Source organism: Kogia breviceps, chromosome 7 (assembly GCF_026419965.1).
Source record: "Kogia breviceps isolate mKogBre1 chromosome 7, mKogBre1 haplotype 1, whole genome shotgun sequence".
Lineage (NCBI taxonomy): Eukaryota > Metazoa > Chordata > Mammalia > Artiodactyla > Physeteridae > Kogia > Kogia breviceps.
The window spans coordinates 31,571,848-31,593,436 of NC_081316.1; the positions used below are offsets into that span (position 1 = coordinate 31,571,848).

General features: G+C 36.7%; 1 protein-coding gene across 2 annotated transcripts in view; it reads right to left on the reverse strand.

The window, feature by feature from the left end:
• ANO3 (anoctamin 3) overlaps positions 1-21,589 on the reverse strand; it is a 258,988-nt gene that overhangs the window by 15,698 nt on the left and 221,701 nt on the right. For both annotated transcript variants that reach the window (XM_067038079.1, XM_067038080.1), the window contains exons 18-21: positions 15,533-15,569; positions 11,024-11,135; positions 10,089-10,146; positions 3,628-3,725 (exon numbers count right to left, since the gene is read on the reverse strand). In XM_067038079.1, the coding sequence (XP_066894180.1) occupies positions 3,628-3,725; positions 10,089-10,146; positions 11,024-11,135; positions 15,533-15,569 (305 nt within the window). The remainder of the gene's footprint in view (positions 1-3,627; positions 3,726-10,088; positions 10,147-11,023; positions 11,136-15,532; positions 15,570-21,589) is intronic.

Below are 21,589 nucleotides of genomic sequence, written 5' to 3' on the forward strand. Positions count from 1 at the left end.
ATAGTTAGATCAAAACATCAGGTAGCGCTTCAATGTGTGCTCCACGGAGGTTGCCTCTAGAGCCTCGTGAAGATGAAAGAGTGGGTTAGGAATGGAAGGCCTGCTTGCTTATATTCTATTTATTTCTGTCTGCTTAAGATTTTACTTGAGGAAAGAGAATTGTGCTTTAAAAGTTTAAAAATCATTGCTTTAGGGACTGGTTCACTCCTGCTAGAGTTTCTTCAGCAAGGCCTTTGTCCAGCTGTTGGGAAAACCCCACCAGAATGTCATTTGCCATGGTACACTTGGGATTTGATATACAAAATCCAAGCTCACCTCTTGGGCAAGGCCATGGTGAAAATGTGATGCCCAAAGTGCATGGTATGTACAGAAGTACATAGATAATAATAACAACAAGAATCATTCTTAATATTACAATGACTACTACACCATCTTGACTGTGCTTATGAAGTACCCACACTGTGTCAGATCCTGTGCTAGGCACTTGATACCTAATTTACGCAAATATTTTCAAATTATGTTCCTCAAACTTTATGTTTCCAAGAGGTAAGCCAAAGATAGAAAGGAATACGAAAAATGGACTGGGCTTCCCAAACCTCCATGCCTATTCTCCCTTCATTTAGAAGAGATTCATTTTAATCTGTTTTGACTATTGAGGATTTGTGTAAACATCTCTTCACAAAAAGCTTCTGTCACTTATTGATGAAGGTTTAAATACCATTGGGTCATCTCATTTAATCTTTATAAATCCCTTATTTTACAAATTAAAAAAAAGTCTCAGAGAGGTTAAGTAAATTATAAGCATCTTTAGCAAGAGGCAGAAAAGGAATTTGTACCAGGCCTCCACAATTTCCCAGTCTGATGCACTGGGTTAATATCACCTCTCCAACTGCCAGGTGTCTGCTCAGGAATATCCTGATGCTACTTAAGGGCCAAGGAGGAGAAAGAAACATGGTATAATTTGATGACTGAGCCTAAGTTATTTATATCATTAATCAAGTAACCAGTTCTTTCCCCACAGTATGGAAATTCCTAAAAATTATAATGTTTTTAAATTAATTGGGCCACAATACTTCCATACCACAATGTTTTAAATACACTCAATTTCACTGTATTATAAAGAATAATATATTTTAACAGATGTAAAAGTGGGCATTCAGGGTCCTTCTATGTCAGTATTTCACAGTTAGAATTTATCTATAGGGAAAAAACAGAATGCTGTTGTTTTTGATGTTATCACAATCAATCCTGTTCTAAATATTTATTGCTGTTGTTGTTGTAACAAAGAGCCCCAAACCTCCCCACACAGGATTTTAATTTTATTTCATTCTTAATGGGGGGAGATAGAAATGGAGGTTCTCTGCATTAAACAAAAACAACAACAACATTGGTCTTTTGGTAGCCAAAAGAAACCAGAAAGTTATCTTTGTCCTCAAGAACCTGCACTGCCAATAATATTTTAAGAATACCAACAAGTGTCTTAAGATGTTGAACAGAGTACAAGTTACTCTATATCCATCATTTCCTCTAATCCTTACAACGGTTCTTGAGGTAGATATAGCTGTTGAGCCTCTCTTAGAGATGTGAAAACTGAGGCACAGAAAGGTAAATTGGCTTAAAAATGGTCACACATTTAGTAAGGAGTGGAGTAGGAACTGAACTGTCATCTCTCTGATTACCAAGCCCCAATTCTTAAGAACTAGTTCTTCTTAAATGTATGGACACCAAGGGGGGAAAGTGGCAGGAAGGGAGTGGTAGTGTGATGAATTGGGAGATTGGGATTGACACATATACACTAATATGTATAAAATGGATAACTAATAAGAACCTGCTGTATAAAAAAATAAATAAAATAAAATTTAAAAATTCAAAAAAAAAAAAAACTAGGCTTCTTTGTAACTCTATAGAAGGCTAGTTTAAAAATTAAGTACTCTTAGAACAAAAAATTTCACAATTTGTATGGAAACACAAAAGACCCCGAATAGCCAAGGCAATCTTGAGAAAGAAAAACGGAGATGGAGGAACCAGGCTCCCTGACTTCAGACTATACTACAAAGCTACAGTAATCAAGACAGTATGGTACTGGCACAAAAACAGAAATATAGATCAATGGAACAGGATAGAAAGCCCAGAGATAAACCCACACACATATGGTCACCTTATCTTTGATAAAGGAGGCAAGAATATTCAGTGGAGAAAAGACAGCCTCTTCAATAAGTGGTGCTGGGAAAACTGGACAGCTACATGTAAAAGAATGACATTAGAACACTCCCTAACACCATACACAAAAATAAACTCAAAATGGGTTAAAGACCTAAATGTAAGGCCAGACGCTATCAAACTCTTAGAGGAAAACATAGTCAGAACATTCTATGACATAAATCACAGCAAGATCCTTTTTGACCCACCTCCTAGAGAAATGGAAATTTAAAAAAAAATAAACAAATGGGACCTAATGAAACTTAAAAGCTTTTGCACAGCAAAGGAAACCATAAACCAGACGAAAAGACAACCCTCAGAATGGGAGAAAATATTTGCAAATGAAGCAACTGACAAAGGATTAATCTCCAAAATTTACAAGCAGCTCATGCAGCTCAATATCAAAAAAACAAACAACCCAATCCAAAAATGGGCAGAAGACCTAAATAGACATTTCTTCAAAGAAGATATACAGATTGCCAACAAACACATGCAAGAATGCTCAACATCATTAATCATTAGAGAAATGCAAATCAAAACTACAATGAGGTATCACCTCACACCCGTCAGAATGGCCATCACCAAAAAATCGACAAGCAATAAATGCTGGAGAGGGTATGGAGAAAAGGGAACCCTCTTGCACTGTTGGTGGGAATGTAAATGGATACAGCCACTATGGAGAACAGTATGGAGGTTCCTTAAAAATCTAAAAATAGAACTACCATACAACCCAGCAATCCCACTACTGGGCATATACCCTGAGAAAACCATAATTCAAAAAGAGTCATGTACCACCATGTTCATTGCAGCTCTATTTACAATAACCAGGACATGGAAGCAACCTAAGTGTCCACTGACAGATGAATGGATAAAGAAGATGTGGCACATATATACAATGGAATATTACTCAGCTATAAAAGGAAACGAAATTGAGTTATTTGTAGTGAGGTGGATAGACTTAGAGTCTGTCATACAAAGTGAACTAAGTCAGAAAGAGAAAAACAAATACCGTATGCTAACACATATATATTAAATCTAAAAAACAAAAACAAAATGGTCATGAAGAACCTAGGGACAAAATGGGAATAGAGACATAGATCTACTAGAGAATGGACTTGAGGACACGGGGAGGGGGAAGGGTAAGCTGGGACGAAGTGAGAGAGTGGCATGGACATATATACACTACCAAACGTAACATAGATAGCTAGTGGGAAGCAGCCACATAGCACAGGGAGATCAGCTCGGTGCTTTGTGACTACCTAGAGGGGTGGGATAAGGAGGGTGGGAGGGAGGGAGATGCAAGAGGGAAGAGATATGGGAACATATGTATATGTATAGCTGATTCACTTTGTTATAAAGCAGAAACTAATACACCATTGTAAAGCAATTATACTCTAATAAAGATGTTAAAAAAAAAAAAGTACTCACGGGTATCCCAGTTCCATGAAATTGTTCCATATTTGCTTCAAAAACATGATAACTCCCATCTGGAGGCAAAGGTCTATCAAACAGCCACTAGGATGACACTGAAACAGAACAAGAGCATTAATGATCTTGCTCTTCTAAGTTGCCTTAAACACCCCCACATTCAAATTGTACAGCAAATTCTAAAGCCAGGGCACCTTATATCAATGCATAAAGAGAAAAAAAACAGGGAAGAAATAGTGCATATGAGGATACCTGATAGGGAAGTTTTCAGTAATATACATTGGAATATTGATCAAAATTATAACAGCAATAATCAAAAAATCTAACTATTAATGAGCACTTAGTACTGCCAAGCTCTGTGCTAGGCATGATCACATTTAATGAATGCTCTGGAATATTACATATCTATTAACAATCAGGTGATAGCAAAATATTTAATTCTATGACAAAATGTTTATATTTTAAAAAATGAGCTTTTTGTCTCAGACTGATTTTAAATTTTAAAGAAGGTCAAATTTTAAATTTTATTTTAAATTTTCAGAAAATTTACAAAGATAGTACAGAGAGTGCCCATGCACCCCTCCCCCAATTCCCTCGATTGCCCCTTACATTACCAAGGTATATTGTCAATGTTAAGAAGTCAATATTAGTACATTGCTATTAACCAAATTCCAGACTTTACTTAGATTTCACCAGCTCCAGGATGCAACATGGGATACCCCATAGCATTTATTTGTCATGTTCCCCCCAGTCACCTCTGGTCTAGACAGTTTCTCAGATTTTCATATCCTTAACAATTCTGAGTACTGCTGGACAAGCACCCTGTGGAAAATCCCCCAATCTGGGTTTGTCTGATGTTTTCACATATTTAGACTGGGGTTATGTGCTTTAAGAATGGAGGCAGGGCACAGAGGTACAGTGCCATTTCCATCACATCCCATCAGGGCCACATGGTATCCACATGACATCACCAGTGACATTAATTTTCATCACTTGGTTAATATAGTATGTGCCAAGTGTTTCTACTGCAAAGTTACTCATTTTCCCGTATCTCCTGGAGAGGGAGTATCCACATATATTATAATGTATTTTAAATGATAAAAGTATGCCACAAAATAGTTTGTCGCTATGATCCCAATGTTGCCTTCTCTGTGATCCTCTGCTTTTTCAGGTGCTCAGTAACAGCATTAGAAACCCACACAAACAAAAGTGTGATTCCAATGAAAATTGCAATAAATGTGTTTTGCTTGAAAACGTTGCACTATAGAAGATATTTGGGTAGGAAAGCGTGGGTCTTTTTCTTTGTAAATGGGTTCATGTCCTGCTTGTAAGGATGATGGTCTCTATAGCTTTGATCTACAGTTTCTATTTCTGTCAAATCAGTACTAGTGGGACTTCAAACGGAACAAATACTTAGGACACAAAGAGCCTGCTTTTCTGTTTCCAGCCCAGTAACTTAAAACTCCCTAATCTGAGCCAGAGAGAGGGTTTGCCAGTGATCATTTTTATTGTGTGGAGAAGTTTCAAGTCTCCTATCCAAGCATGCTCCTTCTGAATTTAGTACCCCCTGAACTCGGCCACATATATACCATAAGTGGGTTTGGTAGAATGTCTGAGGCAGAATAATTACTAAGCTACAGAGTCAGATCACAGATCACAGTTGCAAGCTGAAACTCTTCATTTTTGTAGAGAGACTCACAGAGGCAAATTAACTTGTCCAAGATCATGCAATGCTAACTGGTAATGTGGGAATGAAAGCTTAGGTCTCCTGTACCCTCATCCACTGCTCTTTTACATAATGCTAAGGATGAATTCTATTTACCAAATGTGTTCATTGCCTTGAAGGGTTGCTTTAGCAAAGCCTGTTATTAAGCGGGAAGTTAAAAAGAAGACCATCATAGAACCATGTGGCTGGATCACTCTCCACAAAGATAGGGCAAAGTGGGGAGGCTGGATGACAGACCATTTATAATTTTGTTTAATTTGAGCCTTGATGACTTTGTAGTTTGATTTACAGGGTAGAGAAAGAGATCTAACAGTTTCAGCGGATCTGCCTCTTCACAGAATGATTCCTTTGAGCTAAATCCAGTCCTTCATTACTCTAAAACTCATTTGGTATAAAGTCTATACTTAGAATGAGTAAAGGGCATGGATGAATGTGCAGGAGACCAAGGCTTTCATTCCCATTGCACCATTCAAAATTATATGACCAAGGACAACACAAAGCTGGGTGCCTTCACATATTTTTCTCATTTGCTCCTCATGAGAGTCTGGTGACATGGATGTTAATATCTCTGTTTTGTAGATAATGAAGCTAAGTGGCAGAGAGAACTATCAGACTCCAATACCCTATTCCTTTCACTTGATCCACTTTAGTATGTTTACTCTAAATCCAATTTACATGTAGGAGCCAGCAATCATTCAGCGATCTTGTACCAAAACCAATTTTTATTAGATTCTCCACTGTGGCAATATGCTATCCCAAGGGTGGCTGGAAAGCACAGTGATCAGAACATGAACTCTAGACTGCCAGAATCAAATTGATATCAAATTGATGACTTCATCAATTTATAGGTATGGTTCAATAATTTTAGGCAAATTATATAACTTCTCTAAGCTTCCGTTTTCTCATCAGTAACATAAGTGTAATAACAGAATTGTTGTGAGGATTAAATGCATTAATATATGTAGAACACTTAGAACCAATTGCTGGAATGTGCTGGCATATAGTAAACACTCATTAAATATTAGCTATTATTAACATTTTACACAGATTTACACATATGAGATATTATATGGCATAGTATGAGGGAAGTCCAGTATAGCCAGTTTGTAAATGTTCTAAATAAAATTGTAGTACTTTATTCCTTTCTTTATAACGGCTACCATTATTTATGCCAGGGGTTTTACATGCATGCATGATCCAATTTATTCCACCTATGGCCAATATTACTGAGATGGCTATTCTTATCACAATTTGCACATAAAAAATATCGAGACGTAGAGATATTAAGATCATGCGTTCAGGTGCAGCAAAATTAGAATGTAGACTGTCAGATTCCAAAGACAAAATATTTGTTACAGATCATGGTTATGTTATTTTCTTCAAGACTATTAACATCATCAAAGGAAGGAAAGAGACTTCTTCATTTGTACACCACATGTTACCCAGCAGAGACTTAGGATAGAATATGTGTCCATAAATGCTTGCTGTATGCTTGAATTCAGAGGGTCAATTCTTTTTTTTTTTTTTTTTTTAATAATTAATTTATTTATTTTTGCTGTGTTGGGTCTTCGTTTCTGTGTGCAGGCTTTCTCTAGTTGTGACAAGTGGGGGCCACTCTTCATCGCGGTGCGCGGGCCTCTCACTGTCGCGGCCTCTCTTGTTGTGGAGCACAGGCTCCAGACGCACAGGCTCAGTAGTTGTGGCTCACGAGCCTAGTTGCTCCGCGGCATGTGGGATCTTCCCAGACCAGGGCTCGAACCCATGTCTCCTGAACTGGCAGGCAGATGATCGACCACTGCGCCACCAGGGAAGCCCCAGAGGGTCAATTCTTATCTTCCATCATGTATACTTTTTCTATCTACACTTCCAGGATTTCTAGAGTCTGTCACAAACCCATATTTTTGTTTCACTGAGTTTTTTTCAAAATAAATAATCCTTTGTTGGAAAATATGACTACTATCTATGTCATATGTATTGTGGAAAATATCTAGGATGGTTATGAAATATTTTTCCTGACATTAGTATTATAATTACTCCCCTGGTACTTTCAAAGAAGAATCAGGAATTCCAATAATTTCACAATTAAGAGTACCAATTAAACAAAATTATTGGTGCTAGTAGCCACTAAAATGGCATCAATATGCAGATCTACCTGCCCGTGACTACACTGTTCCCCACACTACCCTTGCTAACTCCACTGAACACTCCTGGAAAAAGTAAGCCTTGCTTTTTTCCCCCCATTTGGGTAGCTGAAAGCCTTTTAGCAGATATAGTCATACTTCTGGGCTATGAAAGAAAGCTGCAAGTCTGACCTGGGGGCTTTCAGGAGGCCCGGGACTATGAAAGGCCTTAGTTGATCTCTGCCCAATAGAATAATACCCAGGTGGCTGTAGAGACAGAGCATAGATAAATATCAGTTACAATTTATAGAGTTCCTACCACAGTCCAGGGACTGTGCTAATTGTCTTTATGCAAATTATCTCTTATTTATTAACAGCTTTGCTACCTAAGTATTACTATTGCCAGTTTACAGATGAGAAGACAGATATTCAGAGAGGTTAAATTAAGGACAAAGAATGAATAATCAGCAATATTAACATTTGAGCCCAGCTTTCTGTGATATAAAGCATATGTTCTTTGGGAGTTTTAGGCTTTCTCCATGTATTCCAATAAACTTTTAGAAGACTCTGGGAAGACAACATTAATGAGAGAGGCCCTGAGTTTTGGGGATTTTTTAGATAGAGATTAGAAATGTCTCCTATTTCTCAGGTAATCTTTTCTTAGCCTCTCTCTAAATTATGACCTCCTACTAATGCTGCCACAAATTAAATTGGATTTTACATTAGAATAATTAAAACAATTTTGAACTAGACAAGGAATAAACAGTCTGACAATGAGACTGAACAGAGTCCAGAAATTTCAAGATGTAGAATATAAAAAATCTTACAGTCTCATTTTGCCGAATGAAAACATGTATTTATTACATTTATTTATTAAATTTGTGGCTGCCAATTAGTCATGGGGGGGATCTTGATTACTCTTTACACCAAAATAAACTTCCAATGGGCCAAAGATATCAATATTTAAAAAAATAACATTAGCTAAAAATACATGTTAATTTGGGGCTTCCCTGGTGGTACAGTGGTTAAGAATCCACCTGCCAACGCAGGGGACATGGGTTTGAGCCCTGGGCCAGGACAATCCCACATGCGTGGAGCAACTAAGCCCATGCACCACAACTACTGACCCTGCGCTCTAGAGCCTGTGAGCCACAACTACTGAGCCCAAGTACCACAACTACTGAAGCCCACACACCTAAAGCCCAGGCTCCACAACAAGAGAAGACACCGTAATGAGAAGCCTGCGTACTGCAACGAAGAGTAGCCACCACTCGCTGCAACTAGAAAAAGCTTGCACGCAGCAATGAAGACCCAACACAGCCAAAAATAAATAAATAAATATATATATTTTTTTAACTGTGAATTTAAAAAATTTCCTGAATGGAGAATATAGTTTTGTCATGATACAAATTCCCCAAACCATTAACAACAGTAATATTTTGATTAGAATATGCTATATAGTTTTGTAAAAAATATATCAAAACAAAACTAAACTATATACAAGAACATGGGAAACATATCTGCAGCAAATAGGAAAGATTATAGCCTAATTTTATTTGTTTATAAATTATTAAAACAGAAAAACAGTTTAATGAAAATAAACAGGAATAATACACACACAGAAGTATAAAATGTCAACAAACATGAAAAATATTCTCCATCTCACTTGTAATTAAAGGAACTGAAATCAAAAGAAGATATCCTTTGGATTATTGGTAAAAATTAAAATGTTTTTCTTGGCAAAAGTCTGAAAAGTAGATTCATATTCTATAGGTAGAGCATGGCGTTTGGGAGGACAATTTGTCAGTCTCAGTGAAAATATAAAATATTCTTACGCTGTGATAGAGAGATATTATTCCTAGACATTTTGTTTCCATGATATACATATAATAAATCAATAAAGAAATATGAGACTTGGAAGATATACCTATATATTTATAAATTAGTATTTGAAGTAAGATTTCTTTTGGATTAAATTTTCCCTGCTTAAAAGGAAACCCAGCATGTTTAAAAGTTTGGAAACCAGTACAATAGACAATAATAATTCCCCCAAAGAAAAACAGTTCTGGAGCTAAATTTCTGGGCTTTGTGAATGGAAAAAATAGTTTTGATGGAATATTAAAAAGAGCTGAGGGACTTCCCTGGTGGCACAAGAGTTTGGGCTCCCGATGCAGGGGACCTGGGTTTGATCCCTGCTCAGGGAACTAGATCCCACATGCATGCTGCAACTAAGAGTTCGTATGCCACACTAAGGAGCCTACGTGCTGCAACTAAGGAGTCACAAGCCACAACTAAGACCCAGCACGATCAAATAAAAATAAATAAATAAATAAATGAGCAAATTCCTGTTTTACCAAAAAAAAAAAAAAAAAAAAAAAGGAGCTGAGGTCAGGATCTTGGGGTTTAACCTTCAAGTTCACCCTCGTTTTGGGAAAGACTTAGTTCCTTCATTTCTAAAACCATAGGAAGTCTCCTTTATCGAAAACGCGTCTTCAGCATGCCTGAAATTCCCTGTTCCACCTCCCGTTTCTCTCCCTTCCCACCCCTCCTTCCTCCCATAGTCACTGGTCCATATCCATGCCTATTCCCACACCCACCCTTACAAGATTACTTACTTCCTCCAGTCTCCACCGGTTGAAAAGTTTATTGTACTTTCCTGGATGGCCTACAAATCTGTAAAAAGCCATTTTAATTCATTAGCATTTATGTGGGTTGACTGAAGAACATTTACTAATGCATTACAGCAAGTGCATGTGTGGGTAGAGACATAAGTGTTCTCTGGAGCAACTTGTACCGAAACAGTTGACTTAGGCCATGCTTACACATCAAAGGACCCAACTTAAAAAGGAAAAATGATGTGTGCAGTCAACATCAATGAGTTGAAAAAGTACAGACAAACCAACCAAATGAAATTTTCCACTTTTACCTGTGGAGTTTTAATGTCTTCTTGACCTAGTTAACGAATATTAATACAATGTGCTGAATGGTTTAGTTTAAAATGTTTCTAGCTTCAGTATGTTTCCATGGCACTTGTCAGAGTGTTAAGCGTATGGCAAACCAGAATCAGTAGCTTAGTGTGCTTCTTTTTCATATTTTGCAGCAAATTTAGGGAAAAGAAGAACATTACCATGATAGGTATGTTTCCCCACTAAGGAACTGTAAGCTGGGGTTACATAAAAATTATTTTCTTATTTAACAAAACCATTACTTATGATTGGAGAGTCATAATTCAACCCAAGGATGGCATATATGTTTTATTTATTTTTTAAAAATGGAAGTATAGTTGATTTACAATGTTGTGTTAGTTTCAGGTATACAGAAAAGTGATACGGTTATATGATTTTATTTTTTTATGCCAACTTTAACTGGGAGTGGCAGCTAGAAGCACTGTACTGAGAAGTCTTTTGATTTGAAAAAGCATGTGAAGATTGATCGGGACAGTTTTCTAAAGCAGAGGACAAGAATTTGCCACCCCTGTTAACAAACTGGCGGTGGAACTGTTGACAATCTCTGTCACTCTGCAAAGATAATGTCTATGGAGTTGACTTACCTCCCCAAAAAGAAAGCAATATAGAAGATAGAACTGTTTAAATTGACAAACTGGAAGAGGAACATCTTCAAAGCAAAGCTGTTTTCCCATTCAGATTCTGTTCGAGGATATTCTAAAAGGAACATAGGGTGTGTTTACACAGATGAGGTAAATGAAAAGAAATATGGATACAGAATCAGAAGTCCCATGTTCAAAGTCTGGTTCAGTCATTTACTAGTTCTATGAGCTACTCAATGTCTCTGAGTTCTAGTATCTGCATCTGTAAAAATAGGAATGATAATATCTGTTCCATAGAGTTGCTGAAAGGATCCAATGAGATAATCTTCAGACAGTTCCCACAGCTACAGAAGTATGATGCTTGTTATTAAGATATAAAGATTTTCAGGATTCTCTCTGCTCCTTTCATTTAGAGGAAACCATAAATATTAGATCAGTCTTTCATCCAAACTGGCTATACTTAATACAGGGACCTAAATTGTCCACAAGTTTCTTTGAAAAAGGAATATTTTGTATGCAGACTGAAGTGGAATAGTAAAGAGAAAAGAGGGCTACATCAGTTCCAAGAGCCCAGTTTTTATCTCAACCTTACACCTAATTTGCTGGTAATCTCAGGCAGGTCTCTTCACATTTTTTTGCAATCAGTGTTATAATCTGTGAAATGAGGAATTTAGATAAGGTAATTTTAAGAACTCTGTCAACTCACACCTTAGGGTTCTAACTTTTCAAACTAAACAAAACAAACAAAACACAACAAAATACAGTGATGAGAGAGATTGGATGAAGATGGCAGCATGTACTGCAGCCTCCACTCCCACTCAGTACCCAAATAAGTGATAGAAAATATATATGCACATCTAATATATATATTTTAATACAATTGAAAAATTCAAGAAAGGTAGAAAATAGATGGGCTCTGACTTAAGGAAAAGATAGGCCAAAATATATGCATGAGCAAAGCACAGAATAAAAACTCAACAGGTCTTGGGGAACTCCAAGCCCAAAGCAGGTAAGTGCCAGAAATAGGAGGGGGTCTGTGGGGCATCCAAAAGACTGACTGGTTGGTGGGCACCAGTGAGAGCAGTCAGGATAGGCTGACATTTCCCCATGGATTTTGATAGGTTGTGTTTTCATTGTTGTTTCCTTCTAAATAGTTTGTAAATTAAGCATAAAACTTATTTAGAAATGAGAATGTGGATTTTTTAAAAAATCCTGTGAGTAAGATTGCTTTTGGTTCTCCATTTCTAATTTTATTGCACCGTGATCCACAAATGTGTCCTGTGTGATTTCTGCTTTGGGGCAAAAAAGTTGCAATTTCATTGTGGCCATATTACATGGATAAGTTTTGTCAATGTATCAAGCGTCTGAAAATAATATTTCTGTTGAGCATACAGTTTATATATATTTTAAAAGAAGCTTGCCAGTTATGATATTCAAATACTCTGTATCCTGGCTTATATTTTTGAGTGTGGATTTATCAATTTATTTTTGTATTTCTATCAGTTTTTGCTTTCTATGTTTTGAATGTTTGTGAAAAGGTGTATAGAAATCATGACTATTACATTGACCTGGTAGATTGTTTATCAGTATGAAGTGTTTCTCTGTCTCTCTCAAATAGATATTAAATTCTTGTTTGCCTAATGTTAATATGGTGACATGATTTTTTTTTTTTTTTTTTTTTTTTTTTTTTGCGGTATGCGGGCCTCTCACTGTTGTGGCCTCTCCCATTGCGGAGCACAGGCTCCGGACGCGCAGGCCTAGTGGCCATGGCTCACGGGCTTAGTTGCTCCGCGGCATGTGGGATCTTCCCGGACCAGGGCACGAACCCGTGTCTCCTGCATCGGCAGGCGGACTCTCAACCGCTGCGCCACCAGGGAAGCCCCATATGATTTTATTGTTACTATTTTCTTGATATAGATGCTCCTATTGCTGAACTGACCTCTGACAAAATAAAAACTCTTTTTACCAGTTGACCTAATTTGTTTCTTGGAATCCAGGTTTATTTTTATAGATAATTAATATTACAGATAAATCACAGTTCATTATTATAGTTACTTTATTATTTGGAACAACTGACAACCATTCCGATCTAATTCTCAACAACTATAAAACTAGGCTGAAACACTTATCTCTTGGAATCAAATGTTATATATTGCCTCTCTAAAAACACCTTAATGTGAGAGAATTGAAGCTTTGAATTTTTTTTGTGTGTGGTTTTTGAAAATAAAATATTTGGACAAAAAAAGAAATCAAGAAACAAAGTTTAAAAAAATATTTTAAATAAAACAGTGTTTGGCCTCCTCTAGAAAGTTAAACCTAATTTCTAATTTGAAGCATAAATTTGCAAGCCAAAAGTTATACAGAATATAATGACATATATATTTATATATTTATAGGTATATACATTGCATGCAATATTATATTACTTTAAATAAAATATCAATATTTTATTAATTTAAATCAATACAATTCATTCATTATTAATCAAGTTATGAATCCACAGGCATTATGGTATGAGTTACAGATGGAAAAATCAAATATGAAGTGATACACCTGGAACTTAACGCAGATAACTGTTCTGTTTCCTACTATCAATTGTGGTCCCCAAATCACTTGCTTAGATTTGCTTCTATCTTGGGTATAAAGTACTTTAAAAGTTAATAAATATAAGGAATCAGAGCTGGAAGAAACATTTGAGACAATCTAGTTCAAGTGCTTTGTTACCCAACTGAAGAAATTGTAGCTCAGTGGGTTTAAAGAACAATGAAAATGATGAAAAAGATCATTCCCATTTATGGAGCATGTGTCAGGCAGCCAACCTACAATGGTGAAACAGGAAGTATTATCATTCTCATTTTACCAGTGAAGAAACTGAGACTCAAAAAAAAAAGGAGGAGGAACAGAGAGGAAAGAGGAGGAAGAGGAAGAATGGAATGGAGAGAGGGGAAAATTTGCTCAAAGTCATGTAATTTCCAAGTGATCATGTCATCCAGAGGATGAACTAGGAACTGGTTCTTCTCTCTACACACTGTTCCTTCTCTTGTTACTTGTATTTGTAAATACATTATAACAAAAGTGATATATCATAATAGAGTCATAGAGTTCCTCCACCATAGTCAACGGAGACTGTCACTTCTGAGTTTAAATTCTACTTATTTAACTTAATTATCTTGGTTTTCTTATCCATAAACTAGGGATCATACTGTCATAGAGTTGTGATGACAGTAAAACAAAATAATGAAGAAGTGTTTAGCTTAGGCCAGTGCCTTGGCTCTGGTGAGTTCTCAAACAATAAAAGATCACTGCTCAAACAAATCTGCAATAAAAATTTTGTACCCCAAACCAGAGGGCCAAAAATTAAGTTCGAGGATAGAAAAAAAGACATTTTCTGACATGTAAGGTTTTGAGAAATTTACTTTCCAGGTAGCAAAATAAGGAATTAAGTTAAGAGAGAAGAAACATAGGATCCAAAAAGTAATGTCCAACCGAGAAAAAAAAGGTGAAAGGAATTCCCACAGTGCTAGTGAAGGGAAGTGTAGATGCAGCTGAGCACAAGCCCAGAGGGTAACCTATTGAGATTGGAGTAGACAGTGGTTCAGGGAGGATAACTCTAAGAAGAAAATAAAATGAATACAATACTTGATGTTTTTTAATGTATTTAGAGAGAATTTAGAGTTATGGCAGGAAGTTTGGGATAAATTAAGGAAAGTATGTGTAGACAATTAAGCAAAAAAAATGCTATTATTAGCTTCATGAAAAAATAAAGGTTGTGTTCAGAAAGGAAGGATCACAGTACACACCATGCCTTAGATGTGAACATAGTTCTCTAGACCCAATGATTCGAACACTAATTATTCATTTGGCTAAAAATGCTGGTACAACTACTTCGGAAGGAGGAGAATTAAGTCTGTTTTTAGCCAGTGATGCTAAAACAAAAAAGTGTGCAGGGACAGGACACTGCAAGGAGAAAAGACTTAAGTTCTTGTCTTTATGATGGGAAGGCAATCACTTCCCAAAGCTGGAAAACCCAAGAATGGCATGCAATTTAGAAACAGGGTAGAAAATAGCAGAAGAAATTAATTGATAAAAATGCTAAAAAGCCGTCCCTCAGGGATACGGAAAATAAGAATGGGTAATGTGGCAAAGGACTGGTGTTTATTATAAATCTCTTAATAATCTTTTGCCTTTTAAATTGTGTACATGTAAAATGACACTTTGATAAAAATAAATATTGGGGGTGGAAATCACAAAGAACTGAAAAGGTACTGGAAAAAAGCAATTACAAGTAGGGAGAACTATGTTTGCTAATTTCTAGTAAGATTTTGTAACTATATACATTGCCTCTTTATAGTTATGTGATGTAGTCCAACTTCCTACGCCCCTTCTTTCACTTTTATTGACAATTATATAACTAAAGTTGATACAAAAAACATATAAAAAATGCTAAAGTGTGTAAAGCAACTGCAGAATAATATGCTCATGTTACTAAAGAGTGAAGAAAAATGGACTTACCTAAATTAGTGAGAAGGTAAGCAATTTTTTCATAAGCCTGTAATAAAAGAAAACAAATAGTTAATGTTATTATTTTCTTTTAGAAAAGTCTGTTATTCACACTATTCAAGAAACATATAAAGTATATTCTACATAGTGGCTACATTGTTAATTAAGCAGAAGCAAGTTTTAAATCTTACTCTACAGTGCTTTATATATACACATACACACAAAATGCATGTAATAAAAATGTGTTGTAAATATGCGTATATATACAGACACACTTGATTTCTGCAGTAACGTCTTTTCTGCTAGCTACCTTTATTTCCACTTTATAAATCAAAGAAATGAGACTTAAAAAAAAACCCAAAGACATTCAACTAGTTAATGGCTGACCTGGGATTTGATCACCAAATTATATGTGCTTTTTACTACACTGGAAGGTTAAGTGGAAGTATGTCTTCTTTACTATTGATAAAGAATTTTCCAAACTATGACGAAGACAGTGGGCAAAGTTGCATTCCTAAAGAACAAAGCTGGTTTGGTGGTTATTTAAAACAAGATTCACTAGTCAAATCTGTTGAATCTGTGGAGTCACATGCACAATAGATTTTTATAACATTTTTAATATTCTACCACCTTCTCTTTGCCCCACCATACTCTGTGTACCACCCATACAGACTCAAGGAAAGAAAACATATTTCACAATATTCCAAGTAAATATAGTTGGAAATGTATATTTACTATGGACAGAAGGGTGATGTGTGTGTGCATGTAAATATGACTACATAACCCCACAATTCACCAAGTTATTCTTTAGATTATAAATTCCAATAACCCTGCCTATTGGCAAGCAAAACCAAAAAGGTGTCTGGACACTTTAAAAGTTGTTCACCTTCCCTGACTCTTCTTTCAAAAGAACTATTATGATTATTCATCTTGACCATGATTCAATCCATCTCTTCCTAAGATTTAAAGTGTTATCTGGAGACAAAAAGATTATATTGAGCACAGTAGTCTCATTCTACCCCTGGTACAGTTGTTTTTTTAACTGTACACTCAAGTAATCATTTTCAAATTTTAGGACCCAATTAGCTTGAATTCATGAGCACCAAAGTTATCCTGACTTTGTTCTTTTCCATGCCCCATTTATCAACTAAGATGATTAGAGAAGGGTCTCCAGAGAGTATTAGAAGATAGCCTTATCAATCAGCAAATAGTACTTGAGTAGCTCCTGTGTCTCAGGCACTGAATTAAGTGCCTTCATGGGGACTGAGAGAAACTTTTATTATAATAACTGCCATTTAGAATATTTGGCTGGTGCCAAACAGTGTTTTATATATACTATTATTTATATTTGTCCTTACAACAGTATTATCAAATAGGTATTATGATTCCCATTTTACAGAACAGGAAACTAAGGTTTAGAATGTTAAGCACCTAACCTGAGATAATACTTCTAAGCAAGTAGCAAAGTCAGGATTTGGTATCATGGCTCTCTTGTACCACCTATGCTGTGCCTTGTCACATAACCACTTCAGATTTTGTTTTAATACATAGCACATAGACCTGTCTGTAAGCCTGGGATGGTAATATCTGCAGCTGATGCCCCAAGGGATTAAAATAACCTAATAACCTTTGAGGAACGTTATTAATCACAAAAGATGCTGTGCCACCTCTGGATATATTGCTCCTGGAAAGCTCTCTGGGGTAGTGGACAGCCTGCATCACCCAAGGCCCCAATTCCCATTGGCATCCTCATGATGATGAGCTACAAAATCAGTCCATGCAGAGTGACATGTTAGCTCACCCACAAAGTATAGGAAGAAACCACAATTCAAATATAACCAACTGGATGGTGTATTACAGCAATCACATTGACACAGCAAGTTGTGTGTGTGTGTGTGTTAGAATGGATATGTACTTGGGGGAGGAGAGAATAAGGGGATTCAGGGTCAATTTTTCTGGTTACTACGTTATGCACATGTAGTATATGTATATACTACACAAATATACATCATTTTATATATATATATGCAATATATGTGTGTGTGTAAAACACATTTATAAATAAAATAAAATTTTAAAAGTATATAAAATACCATATTGAGGAACCTATGCTTTTAAAAATTATTCACTAGTGCATTCAGTAAGCTGATATTCTGTGGTCATATATATTGGGTTAAAAATATATTAGGGGGCTTCCCTGGTGGCGCAGTGGTTGAGAATCCGCCTGCCGATGCAGGGGACACGGGTTCGTGCCCTGGTCTGGGAGGATCCCACATGCCGCGGAGCGGCTGGGCCCATGAGCCATGGCCGCTGAGCCTGCGCTCCGCAACGGGAGAGGCCACAACAGTGAGAGGCCCGCGTATCGCAAAAAAAAAAAAAAAAAAAAAAATATATATATATATATATTAGGAATTTCTAATGAGTCAGGTACTATTCAGGGAACCAAATAACAGTGAACCAAACATAGTCTCTACTTTCATGGAATTTAAACTCCAGTGCTCAGAGACAGATGACAAAGAAATATGTAATTGGCCAGGAAATGCAAAGTACTAAGAGGAAACATGAAGCAGGCTGAGGGGTAGAGGGTAGTGGTGGCACACAGTGCTATTTAGAGGGTGGTCAGGGAAGCCACTCCAAGAAGGTGGCATTTGAGCAGAGAGCTGCATGGAGTGAGGAACCCAGCAGGGATGCAGCTCAGTATCTGGGGGACATGGAAATTGTAAGTGCAAATGCCTGAGCCTGCCATGGGCTTGGTGTGCTTCATGAAGGACAAGGAGGGTAGACAGACAAGGGTGGAGGCAGTAAAGGTAGTAAGAGATGAGTCAGAGAGATCTCAGAGGGAAACACCTTTTCAGGGCCTGGTAGGCTATGGTGAGGACTTTAGAATTCATCCTGAGCTGAGAAGTCATCTCCCTACTAATGCTTTGTTTTGGGGTGCAATGCAGAAATTTGTGGGAAAAAAATGGCAAAGGCAGAGAAAAAACAGCAAGGTTGTTGTGAAGGGGCAAATTAAGGAGTTGTACACGTGTTTTAATGCTCTATCTCTGAGTTAGAAGCTCACAGTCTAACCTTCTTTGTAAAAAGGAGCTCCAAACAGACTTTTGCAGAGTCAAAAAGAGTCTGCACTTTTCCAGGAATCATCCTTTTTGAATTTCTAGAAATCATGCACATACACATGAAAATACTAAACAAATACATTAAAAAAAAAAGCTAATCTTATTAAATGAGTCATTTGCCATTGCTTCCTTTCGAGGTTAAGATGTGTGGTCTAACACTTTGAACCACCCTATTCCATAATAAACTATTTGCATTGTAATTACCAGTGGAAATCAGGTGTTGAGGAAAGTCAGGTACATTTTGAGGTCTTTGGGGATCAGGCCCATGAAGGAAACATAGGAATGTGTTCTCTGGACTTTAGAGATGGAAGTGGATCAATAATGTGGAAGAGTCCAGAACCAGCATGAATACACAACAGCCAAGTGTATTCAGGGCTTTCTTTTTGTTTTCCTTCCTTTTGGTTATAGTGTGCTCTATGCGTGGTACATGGACTTTAAAATGAGAGGAGGAATACCAAAAGGAGTTTATCCTTTTATTGACAATGCTGAAATGGTTTAACTGGCTTAATCCCAGAAGTACAAGAGTACTTCTGCTGTGATATTTCTATTTTTTCTTAAAAATTACATGTTAATCATGAGACCAGAGAACTTTCATTCTTAAAATAATTCTTAGATTAATTGAGGTTTGATTGTCAAGCAACAAGAATATACACTTTTTAAGTAACTGCACATTTAAAATTTTTATTAAAATCTTTTTGGAAGTATTTCCTGATTATGGTTAACCATGCTACTTATGGCACCTCCGTTAGCATTATATTTTGAGGGGCAGCAAAATAAAGAATAAAGGGCTTCCCTGGTGGCACAGTGGTTGCGAGTCCGCCTGCCGATGCAGGGGACACGGGTTCGTGCCCCGGTCCGGGAAGATCCCACATGCCGCGGAGCGGCTGGGCCCGTGAGCCATGGCCGCTGAGCCTGCGCGTCCGGAGCCTGTGCTCCGCAATGGGAGAGGCCATAACAGTGAGAGGCCCGCGTACCACAAAAAATAAATAAATAAATAAAAAGGATGGGATTTGTAAAGAGCAACTCCTGGTTTCAAATTCTGGCTTTGTAGTTTTTTAGCTATATGGCTGGTAAAAGACGTTAAAGATAATAACTTGAAGTTTTAGTTATTGTTAAATTATTTGCAATTTATCTTTGGAAGATGTGATTTCTGATCTTGGCTGTGTATCAAAATCACCTTAGCTCCTTAAATCACTGATTTCTTAATGCTGTTTTGTGGACTAACTGGATCAGAATCACTTGGAGAGCATTATGGGAAATTTTTTGTTTTAAATACAGACTTCATAGTCCTACAAAGAAGATTCTGAATGAGACTCAGGAATCTTTAGTTTTTCAAAAGTGTTTCAGGTGATTTGATGAGTATAAGAGTAGGAAACAATCCTTTAAGTTACTTTTGTGATCTGTAAAATGGGGCTGTCATCAAATTTTTATTTTCTTGATCCATATTTCTCTCCCAAATTAAATATTTGTAGGAATGCCACAATCCACCTGTTTTAAAAGCTTAGAGAATATATATCCTTTGATTGTTAGTTTGAATGAAATTAACAAGGGCAGAAAACTTGAAAGACACTGAAAATATAATTCCAGTAACAAAAATGACTTTAAGCACATACAATATTCAAAATGCTGGGATATTTGGAGAATAAAATATTTAAAATGTATTGAAAGAATATATTCTAAATGTCTTTTAGGCATTAGGCAAAGACCTGGAGATATAAACATGAGGAAGCTACAGCCCATGCTCATGAGGAATTTATAACCTAATAGCTGGAGAATAGGCATATCCCAAACACTGTAGCAGAACAGCATTCACAAAAGAGATTGTGAATTTCATTAAAAGAGATTTAATGCTATCAGGAGAATCTGATAAGGAGGGAGAATAGACCTGTCCAAGCACCTGTGAGAAGAACAGACACAAAGAGATTCTTTAATTCCACATATGGGATTGAGAAAAAATTTTATGAAAGAAGTGATCCTTAAATGAAATTTTCAAAGATGAAGAGATATTCTTCAAGGAGACAAAAAGAAAAAAAGGTCAATAGAGGAAGCACTGTGAACCAAGAGATGGGTGTGAAATAGCAGAATGCCAGAGAACAAGCCCAAGTGGTTCTATAGGCTGGACTGCAGGCTGTGACAGGGAGGGGGCAAGACACAAACTCCAACAAGGGGAGAAGGGAAAACTGGCTTTAAATAATGGAGAACCTCCCATGCCACTGATGTCAGAGGCAATGGGAATCTGTTGTACAGATCTGAGTACAACATGAAATGATCAAATTTGTAATTCTGAAAGACCCTCGCAGCAGTGGTGTGAAAGGGAGATGGGAAGAGTGGAGAACAGAGACAGGAAGACTAACCAGTTAGAAGGCTGTGACAATAGCCTGAGCTAGAAATGACAAACAGCTGGACTAAGGAAGCAGACGTGAGAATGGGGTGCAGGGAATGGATAAGAGATGTTACAGAAGCACAGTTCACAACAGTCACTGATATGATGGGGACAAAAGTAATGCATGAAGAATGACAAGGTTTCTGGCTGCGTACATTAAACATGAAAAGTTCAGTTTTAAAAAATTATTTGGCTGATTTAAACTATTTTTGCATGCACTCATTTCATAGTTTCATGTATATGGCTTATAGCTGAAAAGCATATTAGATTAATAGAATATTTTAACTGAGTCCAAATCCCTCGTTTGGGGAATATGGTAGCACAGTGATCACAAAGTCAAGCTATTAAGAAACATTTGTATGAGTACATTTGAAAAGTACATTTGTATGAGCTGTATATTTAGAGTTGTTCTGCAAATAACAAAAGATAGCATTTGGTATTCTACGTGAATCTTTTTGGTGTATAATTTTTTAAAGAGTCTGATTTTTGATATTCATGACGTTAATCTATCCTTATTTGATTAAGCTCTTAAATTGATCCTGTGTGTTCAGGTAAGTCAGAAGGGCTGTT